Raw genomic sequence first — 18,833 nt, 5'->3', positions numbered from 1 at the left:
AAAAAAAAAAAATGACAGCTTTTGCTGTAAATATAAATGTTGTTTGGTATGATCCAGGTTAAATACCGCATGGCTGGTGAAGTTGCTAGAACTATTTGCCACGTCGATGAAAAGGCCAAGGATATAGAACATGCAAAGAAAGTATCGCAGCAAGTGAGCAAGGTGAGCAAGTTGTAACTTCCTGGGAGCATTGTGAACATTAATGGATCATGGAGTTACTGATAGAAGTAAGGTTCTGAGCTCAGGGTGCTGAAACAATATCTCTAAAAGAGTTTACAAGCACTGGAAAAGAAACTGATCGAAGCAAGTATAAATACTTTAAATGTTTATAAATACTTTAAATGTTTTCAGTTGATGTCTTTAAATGTGACTGTTTTGAGACTTTTACTTTGCAAAAATCTTTAGGGCAGGCTAACAACAAATTAACAAATGTAAATATTTTTCTACTATTAGAGTAACCAACCTGCTGATCTTTCTGTGCAGGTCTTATATAAACAGAACTGGGAGGAGAACAAGGACAAGTATTTACTTCCTCCTGATGCCCCAGAGCTTGTGAATGCAATAAAAAATACAGCAATGTTCAGTAAGGTAAGAAAAATCACAGGTTTATGCAGCTGAAGTTTAAGAAACATTCCAAATCAGATATTAATTCATTCTGTATTCTGGCATTTTTCTGTTTTTAAGAAACTCTATACAGAAGACTGGGAAGGAGACAAAACATTATTCTATCCATACAATGACAGCCCAGAACTTAGAAGGGTGGCACAAGCTCAGAAGACTCTGAGTGATGTAAGTATTAAAGCCTGATAGACAGGTGGATCACTGCAGCAGTGTAATTTGGTAGGCTTCTTGGTGGACTTTGCAACAAAACAGAAGATAAACATGCATAGATATGCACTAATAGTCAGCTCTGAGAGTAGTGCTAGTTCAGTAGAGAAGTATGTATTCCATTGGCAATTTGATGTTGGATTATGAGTGAAATAATTGAAGATCTCCCGAGATAATCAGTAAGAAGACCTCTGTCTCTCAAAATGTGTTGAGAAACTCTAGGTTGGCTGTAAGGCCATTTCACTGGGCTTTGTGGTGGATCTACAAATCTGTATCTCTAAAACAGCAATAAGAAAACTCAGGAGTTTGTGAGGCAAACTCAGGATCCTATTTGCTGATACTCCTGTTGACACAGACATGTAACTGTTCAACTAAATTTCAGGTTTCACATAAAGACTTCCACAAATTTTGCAGATGTCTCGTTTATCATGAGAAATAGAGTAGTATACTTGAAAACTTTCCTAGGGAACTGTTTCTTTTTTGATGTCTTTTATCAAGAAATTTTTTCCATGTTATTTTTCTCCAGAATAAATGTGATTGAAAGATTTTAAGCTGCAGCAACTGTGGACAGACCGGTATTAGTTAATGGTGGTGTTAGCAGAATTAGAAGTAAATACTCTATTGCGATTTTAGTGGGTACTTACTGTAACCAATTACCTCTTTCTTATCTTCAGATTGTCTACAAAAAAGGGCACGATGAACGAAAATCTAAATATACTTCTCTGCCAGACCCACCTGACGTGGAACAAGCCAAGAAAGTGACGAGGCAGCTGAGTGATGTGAGTAGAATGCAGAATTCTTTTGCAGAAATCTTCCTTTTGGAGTTAGAGAGACAAAAAGGTACTTAAAGAAAGCTTCATTCTAGTCAGCAAATTTAGCTTTCACAAAACATTTGCTTCTATCATACACATTGCTTCCCATTCTTCCTCTTTTTTTTTCTCTCTTACTTTGCATTTTAAATGTTTACAAGAGAAAGCAGAAAAAAAATCCATTTTACTCTTCTCTTATAAGTAAACAGTGAAATATAAGTATATATCTGTTTTCTAAATGAGTTGCTTGCTTTGAAATTAATAAAATAGTTACCTGTATATCTACAAAACAATAAAATTTAGAAAAAAATGGTTATTTTTGGCATTATACATTCTTTATCAATGTGCTAACAGTTGAAATGGCATTGAAGAAGTTGTATTTTTGTGATAAAGCAATTGTGGCTGAAAATGCATTTGGAAAACTGAGTCAAAAATCAATAAGATGTTTTGTTTAATTAAGCAGTTACTGCTAAAGTAACTGTTTTTTAAAATGCTTTAAACTTTCTGTATAAACAGTTTATACTTGATTTCCATCAGCTTGAATATAGTCTAACAGAAATCACACACACCATGCCAATCCATATATTGAAAGGATTTTCCATTTACGTCCTATAACAAGTTCCAGCAGGAATAACAATAAATTCTAGTTTAACTGATGGTTAATACTATGCACCAATATTATGTGACTAGTGAGAAAACATAACTCAACTGGAGGAATAACTTAATGATGTCTCACAGAGAGTATTTCTTATTAAGTCTTTCGGAGTAGATGACATTTCACCTATTACTTTTTGGTTAAGTGAAGGTACCAAAGGAAATAACTGAAAACTGGAGCATTAGGTGAAATCATATGTCAGGTTATTTTGACAGTAACTGCTGAAGTGGTTATAATGCAGATGTAAAGTATGGAGCAAATTTAATAAGAAGACTTTAAAAACAAATTTGTTAAGTGAAAATTGAACTGGGGATTTTTTTTTTTTTTTCATTATAGATTATTTACCATGAGGACTATAATAACAAGATCAAAGGCAAGTGGAGTCAAACTCCCTGCTACGATGTTGCAGTTGCAAAAATGAATGCAGAAAATATAAGTATGGTAAGTGAATTATTCAGAAAATCTTGAAATGAACAGCTTTATCCTCTGCTTTGTGTTAATGCGGCAAATACTGATCAAGTTTTCCTGCTCCACTTGCTGTATTTCTCTTTTTCTATTTAAGCTACTTCATGGGTGGCTGATTTGTAATGTAACTGCACTTGATACATTGTTCTCTATTTTTCTCTCTTCCTAACAGAGAAAATACCAGGAAGACTTTGAAAACATGAAAGACCAAATCTACTTTATGCAGACTGAGACTCCAGAATATGAAGCTAATAAGCGAGTTACAAATAATGTCAGTAAGGTATGTGACAACTTCTCCCATTTCTTTAGCCAGAGTATAGTTCTGTAGTCAGGACTGTTTGTGCTGAAGCTGTTTTGTCAAATGTCAAAAAAAAATTATTCTGTGCAAAAGATGTATTCTGTGTATTCCACTACAAAGCTTACAATGACTCCTAGCCAAGCTTATTATCTTAAGTCATTAATTTTATAAGAATGTGACTATTCCAAGATGGTAGCTGATATTTGAAAAATCAAAATGTTTGGTGAGCTGCTTAGAGGTGGGGACATCTACTTAATAACTATCAATTATTTTGCGACTCTGTCTCCCAGCATGTCATCCTTGCACTCACGTGATCTGAGTGCTTTTCATGGTCCTTTGCCAATATGAGCCATAAGTAAAAAAAAGAGAGAGAATTTTCCCGAAAACTTCAAGGTGATATAGGTTAGTGAATGTTTGGTTTCTAATACTGATTTTTAAAACCTCACCCCTTTTTTATTCTTTAAAGACAAAATACAGAGCAGACTATGAGAAGAACAAAGCTAATGCAGATTATAATGTGCTTCCTGCCACAGAGAACCCATTGCTGAGGCAATTGAAAACTGCAGGAAACGTGCTGAGTGATGTAAGTATTGTCAAAGTACACCTGGATAATTTTCAGTCAAGTACAATTAACCAAACTCATAATTTCTTCACAAGGCTTCTCCATTGGATCTCTCAGTATTTTAGTTTTATAAACCTATTATCTGTCACGAGATACTAGTGACCGTAATAGTATAGTATAGTCATTTCTCTGCAGCAGAGTATAACAATAGAGTGTAACAATATTTGCAGCATGTTATGGTGATACCTAATTATTGTATAGTTCATTTAGATTCCTGTGCAAAATGGATCACGAGATGGAAGTTCTTCCTTTACTGCTTAAGGAACTTCAGCTGATGTCAACAATGATAAAATATGTAGTACTTATATGTATTCATATATGCTGTGTTCTTGTTACTTACTTCAAGAGCGTAATGGCCTTCTTGATTTCTTTCTTCCTATTTTCATATGTTTGAAAAGAGATTTCATAATTCTCAGTGTCAGAAGTCACTAAGAAGTCTCTCTCTCTCTTTTTTTTTTTTTTAATAAGCATTGAAAATTAAAAAGGCCATCTGTTTTTCAGTCTTTTGGGAAAGCTTTTCTTTGCAATCATTTCTTGATTTTGTTGTTGTTATTTGTACTGTTTTGTGAGTGAGTTTTAGTGCAACCTACTTTATTACCTGACATTATTTTCTTTTGCAGAAATTATACAAAGAAGCCTATGAACAATCAAAAGGAACAAGCATGAATTACTGTGACACACCAAAGTTTCAGACTGATAGCGTTCTAAAGAATTTTAGTGATGTATGTATTTTTATGTTCATTTCTTTCTGTACCAACATTCTTGATTACCTTTATTTATCAACTTGTGATTATTTTTCCAGGTAAAATACAAAGATGCATATCAAAAGAATATTTTAGGGCACTATTTGGGCAGTTTTGAGGACCCACATCATACGCACTGTATGAAAGTTGAAGCTATGAAGAGTGATGTAAGTGTGGCAGTCATTCTGTTCTCACCATGATACTTTTATTTTGGAGAAAGCTCAACTATGTTTTCTTACTGAATGTTGATTTTATCCCTAGAAAAATTACAAAGCAGATTACGAGGAGGACAAGACAAAGTGCTACTTCCCTCAGACCATAACTCAGGAATATGAAGCTATTAAGAAGTTAGATCAGTGTAAAGATGTAAGTATAGCACTGCAGTGCTTATCAGATAGCTGTTTACATACAGGGTATCTGCTCTGAGGCATATGGAAGTTTACCGAATGATTCCTGTTAATTTTGAAGATTTTCAATTTGTATTTATTAGCATATGTGACTTTTAAAAACCCTATTAATCTGTAATTTAGAAGCCTTTTGCGGCATCTAGTGATCAAGACAGTTACAGCAAAAGTAACATAAGAATCGTGCGGGACAGTGCTTATCTGCACCTATGCCATAACTGCTAGATATCCTAAGTAATGCTACACTGCTGTGACTTATTAAATAAAAGGATTTGATTATGTACATTTACCATAAAAGTATTTATTATTTTCCCTCAGCACACCTACAAAAAGCATCCCGATCAAATCAAATTTACTCAAGTGACTGACTCTCCAGTACAGAAGCAAGCAGAGATCAATAGTAAACAGCTGAGTGATGTAAGTACAGATACTAAACATGTCACTGTATTCTGAGCATATCAATTTCTACACTGTGGCCGCTTTCACTTAATCATTCAGTTTTAAGAAAGTCAGTGAAATCAATGTATAGGTGAATGTGTGTGCATATATAGGCACAAACATGGGCAAAAACATTTGTGTGTATATGCAGTGCTATTCCAGTGGAAGACCACCTGGAAATCAGATGGTTATTAAATGATTTTTTTCAAGTGGCTGTTCATGTTAAGTTTCGGTGTGTTTGCGATTTTGTGTCTATCATGCTAAAAGTATTCTTTGCACCAATTAAGTCAGCAGGGTTCATGCCATTCACTTGGCGAGGACTGGGATTTCATCTCTGTCTTCCTTTGAGAGTGAGGTAGCACAAAATCTTTGAGTTGTGCCACTCAGTATTACTAAACATTCACTATCTAAAAACGTTGTCCTGGTAATTTTCTTTCTTTATTGTTTTTTGCAGATACTGTATAAATCCAAAGGTGAAAAAATTATTCACAAGTACCACCTCCCTCCTGATGTGCCCCAGTTTATCCAGGCCAAAGTTAATGCCTACAATATTAGTGATGTAAGTATATTTGCAGAGTTCTTTATTCAACTTCCAACATGAAGTTTCTTCTAGCTAGAAACTGTTCATTCGAAAATTCAATTTTTCTTCTAGAACTATTACAAAACTGGTTTGGAGGAATTAAAATCAAGAGGATATGATCTAAAATCTGATGCTATTCCTATCCGAGCTGCCAAGGCTGCTAGACAGGCTGCCAGTGATGTAAGTGCATCCTTCTTAAAGGAACTATTTAATTCATAAGAGTTTACTTAAACTATATTTGAGAAATAAACTGATATTTGAGAGATAACTTCTTTATTGCCTTTTTTGAGCATGTTGGTAGAGTATTAATGGCCTTAACACAATTTTCTTTTTATTGGTGTTCTATTGCTTCATTGATGTGTTTATATAATTATATTTAGAAAAGGATGTCTTTTTATGTAATTCTCTCTGAGTGAAAAGGCTGACTTGCAGTCCAGTATGATTAAGGAAAATTGTTGGAGTAGGTCACTAATGAGAGCTCCATGAGTAATGGACCTGAGTTCTCTCTGTCCTTAATTATAGGCCTGATCATAAATAAGACGAAAGGCTCATCCTTGCATATGAGGGATACTTTTTGTAGAGAACAAAGGATACCTTTGCTTTTAATTTACTTTTTACTAAGTTACTATGCTTACTATACATATGCTTATGATGTTCTCTGGATTCTATTGTATTTTAACAGGTTAACTATAAAAAAGCCTACGAGCTTTCCAAGGGTAAACTTGTTGGCTTCCAGAGCCTTGAAGATGATCCCAAACTTGTTCATTATATGAAAGTAGCCAAGATGCAGTCTGAGCGAGAGTACAAGAAAGATTATGAGAAAACAAAAACTAAGTACAATACTCCACTGGATATGGTCAATGTTGTCGGTGCCAAGAAGGCTCAAGAGATTGCCAGCAATGCTAATTACAAGAACCTCATACATCACTATACTTACTTACCAGATGCAATGAATGTGGAGCTAACGAAAAACATGATGGAAATTCAGAGTGATGTAAGTAGAACCTTAAGTGAACAGAATTTTTGAGATGCCTCAAGCAAAAGCTGTGAAGCCTCAGGAAGGTCCCTGAATTGTTTTTTCTCATTCCTGAAGTTCTAAATATTGCCTTTTCTTCTTTATTAGAATGCATACAAAGCAGATTATAATAACTGGATGAAAGGAATTGGTTGGATCCCCCTTGGGTCACTAGAAGTAGAAAAAGCTAAAAAAGCTGGAGATGCTTTGAATGAAAAGAAATATCGTCAGCATCCAGACACCATTAAATTTACAAGTGTGGTGGACACTCCAGTAATGGTCCAAGCCAAACAGAATACAGTTCAACTCAATGATGTAAGTAGAGAAAGAAAAGGGTCTTGTGGTAATGTAGAGATGGATCTACTGAAGAGTTGACCATTGTCTTTAAAATCCTTGGAAGAGTTTCTGTGCATTGTCTTTGCTTTGTACTCTGATTTTGCCCAAGTAATTTCCCAGTAAACTGTGAAGCTCCATGGAGTCATGCAGGTCTTTCAGTTCACATCACCTAAGCCTGTCCATTTGTATTTTAAGTACATTTTAAATGCACTTTATTTAAGAAATGATTCAAAATTTTCAAGTTGTTCTTGATGTTTTCCCACCTACAATAAGGAAGGAATTACAAAATGTCTAATTAATGATAATATGTCTATCCTTATAAAACAGCAAGCTTTGTTTTGTACTCTCCTACCATTCGTTATTATCCCATGTTTTCCAGAATTGTGTTTTTATGTCCATTGGAGGGCTCAATGCTCTTTAGTGTTCCTGAATAAAGACTGCATAGAGTATTTAGGACTCATTTCTTCTATCAATAAGATCAATTATTCTGCATGAAAAGTGCAGTCTCAGTCTTTTGAAATAGGTGGCAATGTATATTTGCAAAATCAAACATAAACACAGAGTGAGCTGGGGCTAGCTGTACAACAAAAGAAGGATTTATTTATGTATCATATATTTTACAGAAACTATACAGATCTTCCGGAGAGGAAGTTAAACATAAATATACTCTTACCCCAGATGTCCCACAGTTTATCCAAGCTAGATACAATGCAGCTAACGTCAGTGATGTAAGTGACTTCTTTTAAACGTTTTACTCATTGTTAATGAATTTTAAGTAATATGTTGCAGATACACTCATATTCCAGATTTCTTTCACTGATGTGCAGTTCTTTATAATCAACTGATACCAATGTAGTTTTTCATTCTTTGTATCATTTGAATTTCCAAACAAATCCCAGGTACTTATGTAATCATTTAATTAATTTAATTTAATTAATAGAGAAGTAATAAAGCACTGAATGAAGTATATGCTTCATTTAGAAGTACCTGCTTCTAAAGATTTGCCTAAAGTAGATTTGGTGTAGCTTTGACTTGCATACAATTCTTATGATTATTAGGTTCTCTAGAATAATACAGATTTTCTTTTTTTTAGGCGTATTATAAACAAGACTATCATGATCTAATAGCTAAAGGAAACAATGTGTCGCTTGATGCTATTCCAATTGCTCGAGCCAAAGCTTCAAGAAACATCGCCAGTGATGTAAGTATCTATTCCAGGTATGCTTGTTTTAGGCATTTAGTAAAAAAGTCATCCATTCCAGGCCATGTGGTAGATTTCAAATGTTGTGCAAGTCTCTCTAGAGCTGCTAAAATGAGAAAGAGATTCTTAGTCTTTCCCAAAGTATTAGTGTAAAACTTACTTTTTTCTAATTGTTTGCTTTAGATAAGCAAATATTACTGTACAGCTTCTTAAACCAACTTTCACAGGAGAAATTAAATCAGTAGTTCTTGCAATCATCTGGTGACAAATTTCCAGAAAATTAGCTAAATAGGCATCTACTTATGGACTGTGAGACCATAGGAGTATGTGCTCCTATGCTTTTGGTTATACAGTGAAAGACGGCTTATAAATGAATCAGAAAGCCATGTAGTCCAAATTGTATGAAGCGGGATGTGATTCAGTGGTTTCAGATAACTAGAGGAAGCTGTTCAGTTGTACTCTGTTTGCTATTGCTTTCAAATGACAGAAGGATGGTCTCAATGGTTTTAATATTTTTCATACACCTCTCAGTACAGGAATGCTTAGGGAACACTTCCCTTTCCTCTCAAGAAACGCTAATGTTGATGAATCTTACTGTGAAGTGTGTAACCTGTTGTGTACTACCTTAGATGATGGAGCGAGATAATCTGTTGTAGATGCAGTTGCTGGGTGTGCCATTTAGGCCATTTAGACTAATGTTTATAAACTGCTTGCAGCTTTTTTTTTTTTCCAATGCATAGTTCCAAGTCACAGGAACTTTTCTTATTTTTTAGTTTACACGTCAATAGACATGCCACAATTTATTTGATCTCTTTCCTCTGTTTCTAGTATAAATATAAAGAAGCGTATGAAAAGGCTAAAGGAAAACAAGTTGGTTTTAGAAGCCTGCAAGATGATCCCAAGCTTGTTCACTATATGCATGTAGCAAAGATTCAGTCTGAGCGTGAGTACAAGAAGGATTATGAGAAGTCCAAGACTAACTATCATACACCTCCTGACATGTTCAGTATCCAGGCTGCGAAAAAGTCTCAGGATGTAGCTTCTGGTGCCCACTACAAAAATCTGATCCATCACTACACTTATCTGCCAGATGCTATGGATGTTGAGCTTGCAAAGAATATGATGCAAATTCAGAGTGATGTAAGTATTTCAGTGGCTGCAATTTCATAGATGTTTTCTTGCACACTGTGAAAATAAAATATGAGTTTGTATTCAGTGAAAGTTGCCATTGCTGTACCAGAATGGTCCATTTTTCTTATGTCTCTGGGAAGAGCCTTAGAAGCTTTAAGTTTCAGCTGGCAGAATTTAGAAATAATACATTCCAGGTGAGTTAGGCTCAAAGGGTTTTTGTTCTTGGCATGTCTTTGAAGACCAGATTTGTGGGATATTGCATTCAAATGTGTTTTTTTTTTCTATTCACGTTTTCTCAGAAGACTTTATTTTGCAACTAACATAATTTTGTTTTATTCTTTAAGACTTTTAATTTCCCTGCTTTGTCTTCATGTGAGATAGGTATGGTAATGTAGCTGGACTATTATCTATTGAGCATGAAGGAGTGGACAAAGTTTGGTTATTGATATTATTAGGAATATATCCTCTGGAGATCTCTAGCATTAGAGATTTCATTTAGGACCTTCTTAGTGCTTCTTGCAGATACAATTTCAAACGGTTGACTGAGTGTACCAGGTTGCACTCTGCATCTAGGGTAGATGTTTTACTTGAGGTCTGTGAATTGTGCATGCTTTACTGTAGAAGGAATTACAGGAGGACAAAAAAGTCTCTGCTCTGTGGACCTTTAAACAAAAGGCCAAATCTGGTAAAGTCTGCTACAACACAGACCAAATTTTAAACCATGTTAAGTGATCACCATATGATAGTTTAGAAGATATTAATCTTCTAAAGATTAATTAAGAGGAGGTTTGTGAAATTTTTCACAAGGGTAAGAGAAAAACTTAGGGCTTAGTAAAAACTGGAGGGATGTTACTGTTTATAGGAAATGAATTAAGAAGAAAAAAATACAGCAGCTCATTTTATTCCCTATGAAATCACAGAAAAACAAACAAACAAATCTGTTGTTCTCTTCTAGAATTTATAAATACTTTTTGCTAATGTGGAACTTAATTGCTAGACTCTGTGATTATTGCTTTAAACAGTTCTGTGGGATAATCTCGGTCCATGTTGTCTTTCTGTCCTTCAGAATGCATACAAACAAGATTATAACAGCTGGTTCAAGGGTATTGGATGGAGTCCTCTTGGTTCTCTGGATGTTGAAAAAGCTAAAAAGGCTGGAGATGCATTAAATGAAAAGAAATACCGTCAGCACCCAGACACCATCAAATTTACAAGTATACCAGATTCAATACCAATGGTTTTAGCTCAGCACAATACCAAGCAACTGAGTGACGTAAGTAATTTTTCATTACTAATGCAATATAGTGATTTTATTTCTTACTATGTGTATGATTTTTATGTTACTATTTGGCATTTCATCTAAGAAAAAAAAACAACCTTTAGTTTTTAAAAACTGTACAAATAGTAAAAATTCAATATGTTGGTAAGAATTAAGTGTTGTTGCTTTGTCTTTATTTATTAACACTAATAATACCTCTCTTGCACTTGTTAACACATATTTGTTTATTTTTCCTTGCAGGTAACATATAAGCAAGAGGGTGAGAAAGTAAAACACAAATATACCCTGGATCCTGATGTTCCTCAGTTTATTCAAGCCAGGGTCAATGCCTTCAATTTGAGTGATGTGAGCATATGATTGACAGTTTATTTATTTATCACTTAGTTAGTAGAAAAATGACCTTTTATATATTCATGCTATAATATCAAATATAGAAAGAGCAGAGCAGAGGGGGAGAATCCCCTCCATCACCCTGCTGGCCACACTGCTTTTGATGCAGCCCAGGATAAGGTTGGCTTTCTGGGCTGCAAGCACACATGTTGAGCTTCACATCAGCCAGCACCCCCAGGTCCTTCTCAGGGCTGCTCTCAAACCATTTTCCACCCAGCCTGTATTTGTGGATCACACAGGCCCATTTCTCAAGTCTGTCCAGATCCCTTCGTATTTATTATAATACAGTTGTTGTTTGTGTAGAGGTTAACATTTTTCCCTGCAATTGCACAGACTAATATTTTGATTCACATGAATACAATAAAAATAAAGTCTTGAACAACTTTGTTAAAATTTCATATCATGACATTACAATCTCGTACCTTTTTCCCTACAAGGCGAACTACAAAGCAGACTGGAAAAAAACCATTGCCAAAGGATATGATCTGAAACCAGATGCCATTCCGATTATTGCTGCTAAAGCTTCTCGAAATATTGCAAGTGATGTAAGTATAATTTACATAAAGAGGAATGCTAAAATCTACTGTTACAGCTTTCTGTAGCATATTATACCATAGAGCATACCAATATGCATATAACGATACAAAAATACTTAACCCTGAGAACTGAAATTCTTATGGTACTGTGAAATAATAAGCAAATTTAGATGTTTACATATACCTCATAAAAAAAAAAAAAAAAAGTGTTTTCTGTTATAATTGATCTATTCTGTATTTTTTGTTGCTGGAGATCTGTACCTCTGCCTGTCTGTACATCACTGTAGCTGTTTTCAGGCAGCTACAATCAACTGACAACATCAAAGCTTGGTATGCTATCTGACACAAGCCATACCATAATGCTGGTCTTTTAATTAATATCTGAATGTTCTTCAGAGTTAGAAGTCTATGGCAGTAAAATAAAATATGGCAGAGGCAATGGCAAGACAGGCCTTGTACTTCATATCCAGATTTATGTCTATACCAGGGGTCAAGATGAGTTGAGTAATCCAGCAGCCCTCTTCTTTTTTTGAATCCAATTAATCCTGTGCAGTCTGAAAAATAATTTCTAAATTTTTGGAATGAAAAGCAATTTTAAAATTCTTAAACTTCAACTTCTTAGAATTATCAAAAGTATATTTTCTGTTTCCAAAGTGGCTAAGAATTTCTCTTGCTTTGTCTGTAGTATAAGTACAAGGAATCATATGAGAAAGACAAAGGCAAACAGGTTGGATACCGCAGCCTACAGGATGATCCTAAACTTGTTCATTACATGAATGTGGCCAAAATGCAATCAGATCGTGAATACAAGAAAGATTATGAAGTCAGCAAGACCAAATATCATACTCCCTTGGATATGTTCAGCGTGACAGCTGCCAAAAAAGCTCAAGAAGCAGTTACGAACACGGGCTATAAACAGCTAATTCACAATTACACTCTCTTGCCTGATTCTGTGAATCTGGAACTATCAAGAAATGTGATGCAGCTTCAGAGTGATGTACGTAACAATTAATCAGCTTATTTTTTTCTTCTCAGAATTGCTGTTACAATATTAAACTTTTAAGGCTAGAAAATTAACTGTATGATATTATCAGTGGACTGAGATGTTAATGTCTGGTCTGGAACTGTGTATTTTCCAAAGTTTATCATAAATATGCATAATTGATTAGTTCTAGGTAACTTACTTAGCAAATAGCAACTTTCTTTGTTTCTCCACATATTTAACTACTTCTCAGAAAATGAATGTTTTGCTAATTCCTTTATTTTTGCAGTTGCAGTATGTTACAGTATGTTACTACTGTGATTATCATTTGTACTCTCAGAAATCATAGGTTATGTATGTCTAAATTATGACTATATGAAAGTATATTTTATTTAAGTTTATCAAACTATACGTTACACATGTTTGTATTATACCTAAGGATTATACCTGGATCATACCTAGGGACTTGAGATTTATTTATTTGGTTCACGTTTCCTTTCACAGATGCATATGCCATGCACACTAAGGATGCATATTTAAGTTATAAAAATCTTTGTAGTTTCCATTAAGTTCTGTGACTCATTTCCATTTCTTTTTCACTAGTGTAACAGTGGAGTCTACTTTTTGTTTTAAGTATTAAAGATTAAGTATTAAGATTAGTCTGCATTTTTAGTAGTCCTCTGACAAATTCAAAACTCACCAAAAGCTCAAATAATCTAACTGAGAACCAGGAGAAATTTTAAGGCCTCATCTGTGTTTTTTTTTTATTTTGCCTTGTTTGTTTGTTTTATACAGGCATTCTGATTTTTTTGGTCTCACTGTGTTTTTCCTTGTTTATTTTTTAAAAGAATGTATATAAAGCAGACTTTAATAACTGGTTGAGAGGAGTTGGCTGGTTGCCAATTCAATCATTGGACGTGGAAAAGGCCAAAAAAGCTACAGAGATTCTCAGTGAAAAGAAATATCGCCAGCATCCGGACACGCTGAAGTACTCTATTCCAATGGACGCAATGGAACAAGTATTAGCTAAGCAAAATGCCAAGATCATGAATAAGGTGAGAACTTGTTCAGATGATTGTGACTGAGCCAGAGGTAGGGTCTTCATCTTGCAAGATCACGCGATGGGTGTATTCCCACTGAGGTCATCAGAATTTTCAGTGGTTGTAGAGATTAAAGATTTCTCTTTTGTGCATGTGATGAAAAATCTCCTCTCCAGATGTATAGTACTCTGGCAACGGTGTTCTTTTTATATATAACAGTGAGCTGAAAAAAAAACACCCTAAAATCCTGTCAAGTTTTTACAGGTATCCTCAGAAAATGGGAATTCTTTACATTTGTCCCTAGTTATCTGGAACACCACTGATCCTTATTCCTTGTATGCCATGGAAAGAGAGTGCATGAAAAAAAACACACTTATGCTTTAAAGGGACTTATATATTTATATATATTTATAAGGATATATATAAAACAGGGAAAACTGCAGACTGAAAATTTTAGATTTAATTTTTAATAGTTATCAAAACAAACTTTGCAAATTTCTCCAATGAAATAATAAAAGAGGAGGAATATAAGATTTTCATGCTGCGGTTATAATTGTGGAGATTATTTATAGTGTTTGTGGAACTTTGCACTGTAAAACATTATTTATTGCATATAAGCAAAACAAAAACAAACGTATTTTATGAGTGCATTGCCTATTGAAAGCTAAATGTCATTTTTTCAATTGCAGAGGCTCTACACTGATAAATGGAACAAAGAGAAGACCAGCATTCATGTTATGCCAGATACTCCAGAAATTCTGCAGTCTAAAGTGAACCAGATCACAATGAGTAATGTGAGTTACTGTGCTCAAAGTGGGCATTCAGTGTCTGTTGCATAGATCAAAAATTGTTATAATTTTTATTTTTTTTGAAAATATTTGAATTCAGATATAGGGTACTTTAGTACTTCTGCCTTCATAACAGAGTACCTGTTCTCTTTTACATTTTAAATCAGAAATTATACAAAGCCGGATGGGAGGAAGACAAGAAGAAAGGTTATGACATGAAGACAGATGCCATTCCAATAAAAGCAGCCAAGGCCTCCAGAGACATTGCGAGTGATGTAAGTTTGTTTACTTGGTAGCATTCAGAATTTTTTCAGAGCCCATCAGAACTTTTCAAAATGCTGTGTTATGCATAAAAGTGATTTTTCAAGCATCTTGGAAAACCTGGGTTTCAGTTATATGCTTAGTGTGATAAACCTTTGTAGTACTTGCTCTCAGGTATATTTTGTCTCCCGTAGAATAACACCGAATTGTGCTTTTTTGCTCTTTGTTCAGCAAGCTGCTAAGCTTCATATGCCTGTGTTCAATAGGTTATAAGAACAAATATGTCTAAATGACTAAGCCTGAAATTCTGTGATGAAAAAGAACCAGTATTTTCTGTCTTCAAAGATAGAAATGAGCTTAATCATGCTTTTTTTTTTTTTTTTCTTCTCCTGCTCTTTGTCTTTCCTGCTGTCAGTATAAGTACAAACTAGCCTACGAAAAAGCAAAAGGAAAGCACATTGGGTTCCGCAGCCTTGAAGATGATCCCAAGCTAGTGCACTTCATGCAGGTGGCTAAGATGCAATCCGATCGTGAATACAAAAAAGATTATGAGAAGGCAAAGACTAACTTCCATACTCCAGTTGACATGCTCAGTGTTGTGGCAGCCAAGAAAGCACAGGAAGTGGCTACAAATACAAACTACAAAAGCTTGATCCATACCTACAATGTTCTACCTGATGCTATGAGTCTTGAATTAGCCAAAAACATGATGCAGTTACAAAGTGACGTAAGTGAGAGACTCTTCAACCTTTGCATTACTAATACAGTGTTCCTTAGATTATGGGAATATGCTTTAATAGATTTTTCTTAGTGAAATTCAGTTATATACTAAAATGTGGTAAATAAAATGAGACTTTCAATAAGGATAGCCTTTGTGTATTTCTAAGACTCTGAAATATTAAATTAAACCTATTGCTAAAGAATTCAGGCTCAAAAATAAGCCATTTTATTTATGAAGTAGAATGGATGTTTAAATGCCCTATCAGACTCTTCAGAAGTCCTTTTTTTCAGGCCAAGGCAGGAAAAGCTTAACTTTTCAGCAGTTTTATCTTGTACTTCCAAGATGTCCTCTTAGAAAAAGGGGAAACAAACTATGTAGCTGTGTTCTCAGAGTTTCTGTGATGTTCAGACTAGAGAAAACAGATGTATTTATTTTTCTGTTGGTATAGTGGTTCGGCTGATCCTCTTCTCCAAGAGGACCTTAGCATGTAATCTTATGTGAGCAATCTGTATCCATCATAAGGAGGATCTGAACACTGTATAAAGGGAAGTATAATAAAATATAGACAGTACTGTAACAAATACATTTCTAAGAAAACACTGGATACATCTTGATATTATTTGGTCCTTCTTAGAACAAGTGCATTCAAAATCTAATATTCATTAAACACGGGAAGAAGCGTCACGATTTCCAGATATTCATGTGCATCTATCTGATTATTTTCTTTTCTTTCTGCTTCCAGAATCAATATAGAGCAGAATACGATGAAAGCATGAAAGGTGTTGGATGGATGCCACTGGGCTCCCTGGAGGCCGAGAAGAACAAGAAAGCGATGGAAATTGTTAGTGAAAAGAAATACCGCCAGCATCCAGACAAGCTGAAGTATTCTGTTCCTATGGATTCCATGAACATGGTCTTAGCTTTAAATAATGCTAAAATCATGGATGAGGTAAGAAGGTGTTCATTAAAACTTGTCTAAATTTGCACAAGTATGAAGTGAGTTATTTATAACAATACACAATCTTACTGGGTGACTAATGTGTAAATTTTTCAGTTTTGGCAACTAATGAGAATGCTTGATTGTCAGTGTATTTCATCTTCATAGAGCCTTTCTATACCTGAAAGCAAAACATGACCGTAATATTTTATTCATAAGGTTTACCCAGCATAAAAGATTGTAGACTTTTATGAGTTTAACCCTAGAGGCTAAAAGTAACAGAGTGATTTGCTTTTGAAAATAGCATTTAAACTTTTAAACATACAGCCTGTTTCATCTGATGCCTGTTACATCAATGTGGAATTACAGCATGATATGAATGCTCTTGTAATGAGATATTTATTTCCTGGTTCTTCTCCTGAACTGATAGAATCTGCTGCTGCTCTTTAGAAATGTCTAGTGTTCACATGCATTGGAGATGCAGTGATCATCAGAATTTTAGTTTTTTCTTAGCTTTAATTCCTCTAAGAAAACCTTTGTTACCTCTCTCTCAATTGCTACTTACTTTCTATGAGATAAGCTAATAATCTTCCACCTCAGACAAGGTGGACAACCTAGTCTTCTAACACTTCTTTTTCTTCTACCTTCTGACTTTGATAGCTGTTGTTTTCTGTTGTTGAATGTGCTTGAACATGCTGCTGGGCAAGAGACAACCAATAAAATACTGTAGCAAGATTGATATTGGTTCAACTTTTATTTTAGATTTGCACAATTAACTTCATAAGAGCTATTTCTGATTCACATTGCTTTTAAACAGTAAAATAAAAATACAAATGGTCTTACCATATTAGGAGTTGCATCACTGTAAAAAAAGATTGTATTTAAAAGGGTGACATTTTAATAATAAAAATATTGTTATATTTATTTATTTATTTTTTGTACGTTGAAATGTTTTTTCCTTTGTCCCTCCAGCACCAATACAAACAAGCATGGGAAGAAGACAAAAAGAAAGTTCACATCACACCAGATATTCCACAGATTGCTTTAGCAAAAGCTAATGCATTTAATTTAAGTGATGTGAGTACTGTTTCTAAGGCTAAGAGGTTGCACTTGTTTTTTTTGTTTTGCTTTGTTTTGTTTTGTTTTTTATTAGGAATAATAAGTGAAATAACATCATAGGAAACTCCCTAATTCTCAGTTGGCTAACCCGTATTAGTTTCACAATAAGCAATTTATTTTTCTTTCCCACCCCCTTCCTTCTTTGAGATTACATACCGAAAGTTGTCAAGAAGAAGCCACAATGTTTATGGATAGATTATGAACTATTCATGTAGGTCATTAAAATATAGTAGTTATTAACAAAATAATAGAGTTTGAGCACTAACCATGTTTGTTACTACATTTATTTTATTTCCTAATATATGTTTTGTACTACATTCAAAATTCTGTCTTGCAGGTTGAACCTATTCTTTATGTAACGTGATATCATAGATGGTTTCTCAGTAGCTGGTTGTTAAATCTGCATATGTTAAATAAAGAGTTGGTTGTAACTGTGCACATCTTTATGTGCATGTAAATAGACATCTAATTTTTAGATGCAACTTTTCACCAGTATTTGTGCATGTGGGAAGCAAGTGCAAATACTTGGTCTTTTTTTTTAGGTTATTGTTGTTGATTATAGTGCAGTTCAGCTGCATTGGTGTATAAATACTAGGACTGAAGTTAATTCTGAAGGTGAATTCATCTCTTTGTGAGCCTGAATGGCATAAACAGCTATTCAAGGGGTATTAAACATATGAATAGTCTGTGTTTCAAGTTGACATATAAAATGTATACAGTTTTGTGTTTTTTTTTTTTTTTTAAAGGATGGGTCTTTTCTTTCTTTTCACAGAAAATGTACAGACTTTCTTTTGAAGAAACCAGGAAGAAAGGGTATGATCTCAGAGCTGATGCTATCCCTATTAAAGCTGCCAGAGCTTCTAGGGACATTGCTAGTGATGTAAGTTCTGAAAAGAAAAACCAAACAATTTCAGACATTATAAAACATTCTTTTCTTAACACAGCTCAATTTTCTATGCTAAGTGTGTGAGGTCTATTTATTTTCTTGTTTGTAAATAACTGGCATATTCAGCATATATTCTAATAAGTTTTCTCACACAGTTAAAGAAGAATTTCTCCATTACAAGGATTAGGAGATAAATGAGGGACTCTTCCTGGGGAAAAAAAAACGCTGTTCATTTCTTATTGTTCTAGTGCTTGTATATTTTATAAATGTGATATTGCCCCAGCCCAGGTGCAGCATTTTGCACTTAAACTTGTTGAACTTCGTTAGGTTCACGTGGGCCAACTTCTCTAGCTTGTCCAGGCCCCTTTG

The 18,833-nt window shown here is 34.5% G+C and overlaps 1 protein-coding gene across 23 annotated transcripts in view; it reads left to right on the top strand.

Moving 5' to 3' along the window:
- The window catches only part of NEB (nebulin), a 118,564-nt gene that overhangs the window by 8,498 nt on the left and 91,233 nt on the right, over positions 1-18,833 (top strand). For all 23 annotated transcript variants that reach the window (XM_084288871.1, XM_084288872.1, XM_084288852.1 and 20 more), the window contains exons 6-34: positions 58-162; positions 484-588; positions 685-789; positions 1,503-1,607; positions 2,629-2,733; positions 2,930-3,037; positions 3,522-3,638; positions 4,298-4,399; positions 4,480-4,587; positions 4,682-4,786; positions 5,143-5,241; positions 5,717-5,821; positions 5,915-6,022; positions 6,525-6,836; positions 6,966-7,172; positions 7,817-7,921; positions 8,287-8,394; positions 9,223-9,534; positions 10,592-10,798; positions 11,045-11,149; positions 11,632-11,739; positions 12,416-12,727; positions 13,561-13,767; positions 14,442-14,546; positions 14,708-14,815; positions 15,217-15,528; positions 16,265-16,471; positions 17,432-17,536; positions 18,351-18,458. In XM_084288871.1, coding sequence (XP_084144997.1) covers positions 58-162; positions 484-588; positions 685-789; positions 1,503-1,607; positions 2,629-2,733; positions 2,930-3,037; positions 3,522-3,638; positions 4,298-4,399; positions 4,480-4,587; positions 4,682-4,786; positions 5,143-5,241; positions 5,717-5,821; positions 5,915-6,022; positions 6,525-6,836; positions 6,966-7,172; positions 7,817-7,921; positions 8,287-8,394; positions 9,223-9,534; positions 10,592-10,798; positions 11,045-11,149; positions 11,632-11,739; positions 12,416-12,727; positions 13,561-13,767; positions 14,442-14,546; positions 14,708-14,815; positions 15,217-15,528; positions 16,265-16,471; positions 17,432-17,536; positions 18,351-18,458 — 4,305 coding nt within the window. The remainder of the gene's footprint in view (positions 1-57; positions 163-483; positions 589-684; positions 790-1,502; positions 1,608-2,628; positions 2,734-2,929; positions 3,038-3,521; positions 3,639-4,297; positions 4,400-4,479; positions 4,588-4,681; positions 4,787-5,142; positions 5,242-5,716; positions 5,822-5,914; positions 6,023-6,524; positions 6,837-6,965; positions 7,173-7,816; positions 7,922-8,286; positions 8,395-9,222; positions 9,535-10,591; positions 10,799-11,044; positions 11,150-11,631; positions 11,740-12,415; positions 12,728-13,560; positions 13,768-14,441; positions 14,547-14,707; positions 14,816-15,216; positions 15,529-16,264; positions 16,472-17,431; positions 17,537-18,350; positions 18,459-18,833) is intronic.

This window comes from Netta rufina (genome assembly GCF_964035555.1).
Source record: "Netta rufina genome assembly, chromosome: 6".
NCBI lineage: Eukaryota > Metazoa > Chordata > Aves > Anseriformes > Anatidae > Netta > Netta rufina.
The sequence above is the reverse complement of the archived record's forward strand: the minus strand, read 5'-3'. Positions and strand labels throughout refer to the sequence as shown.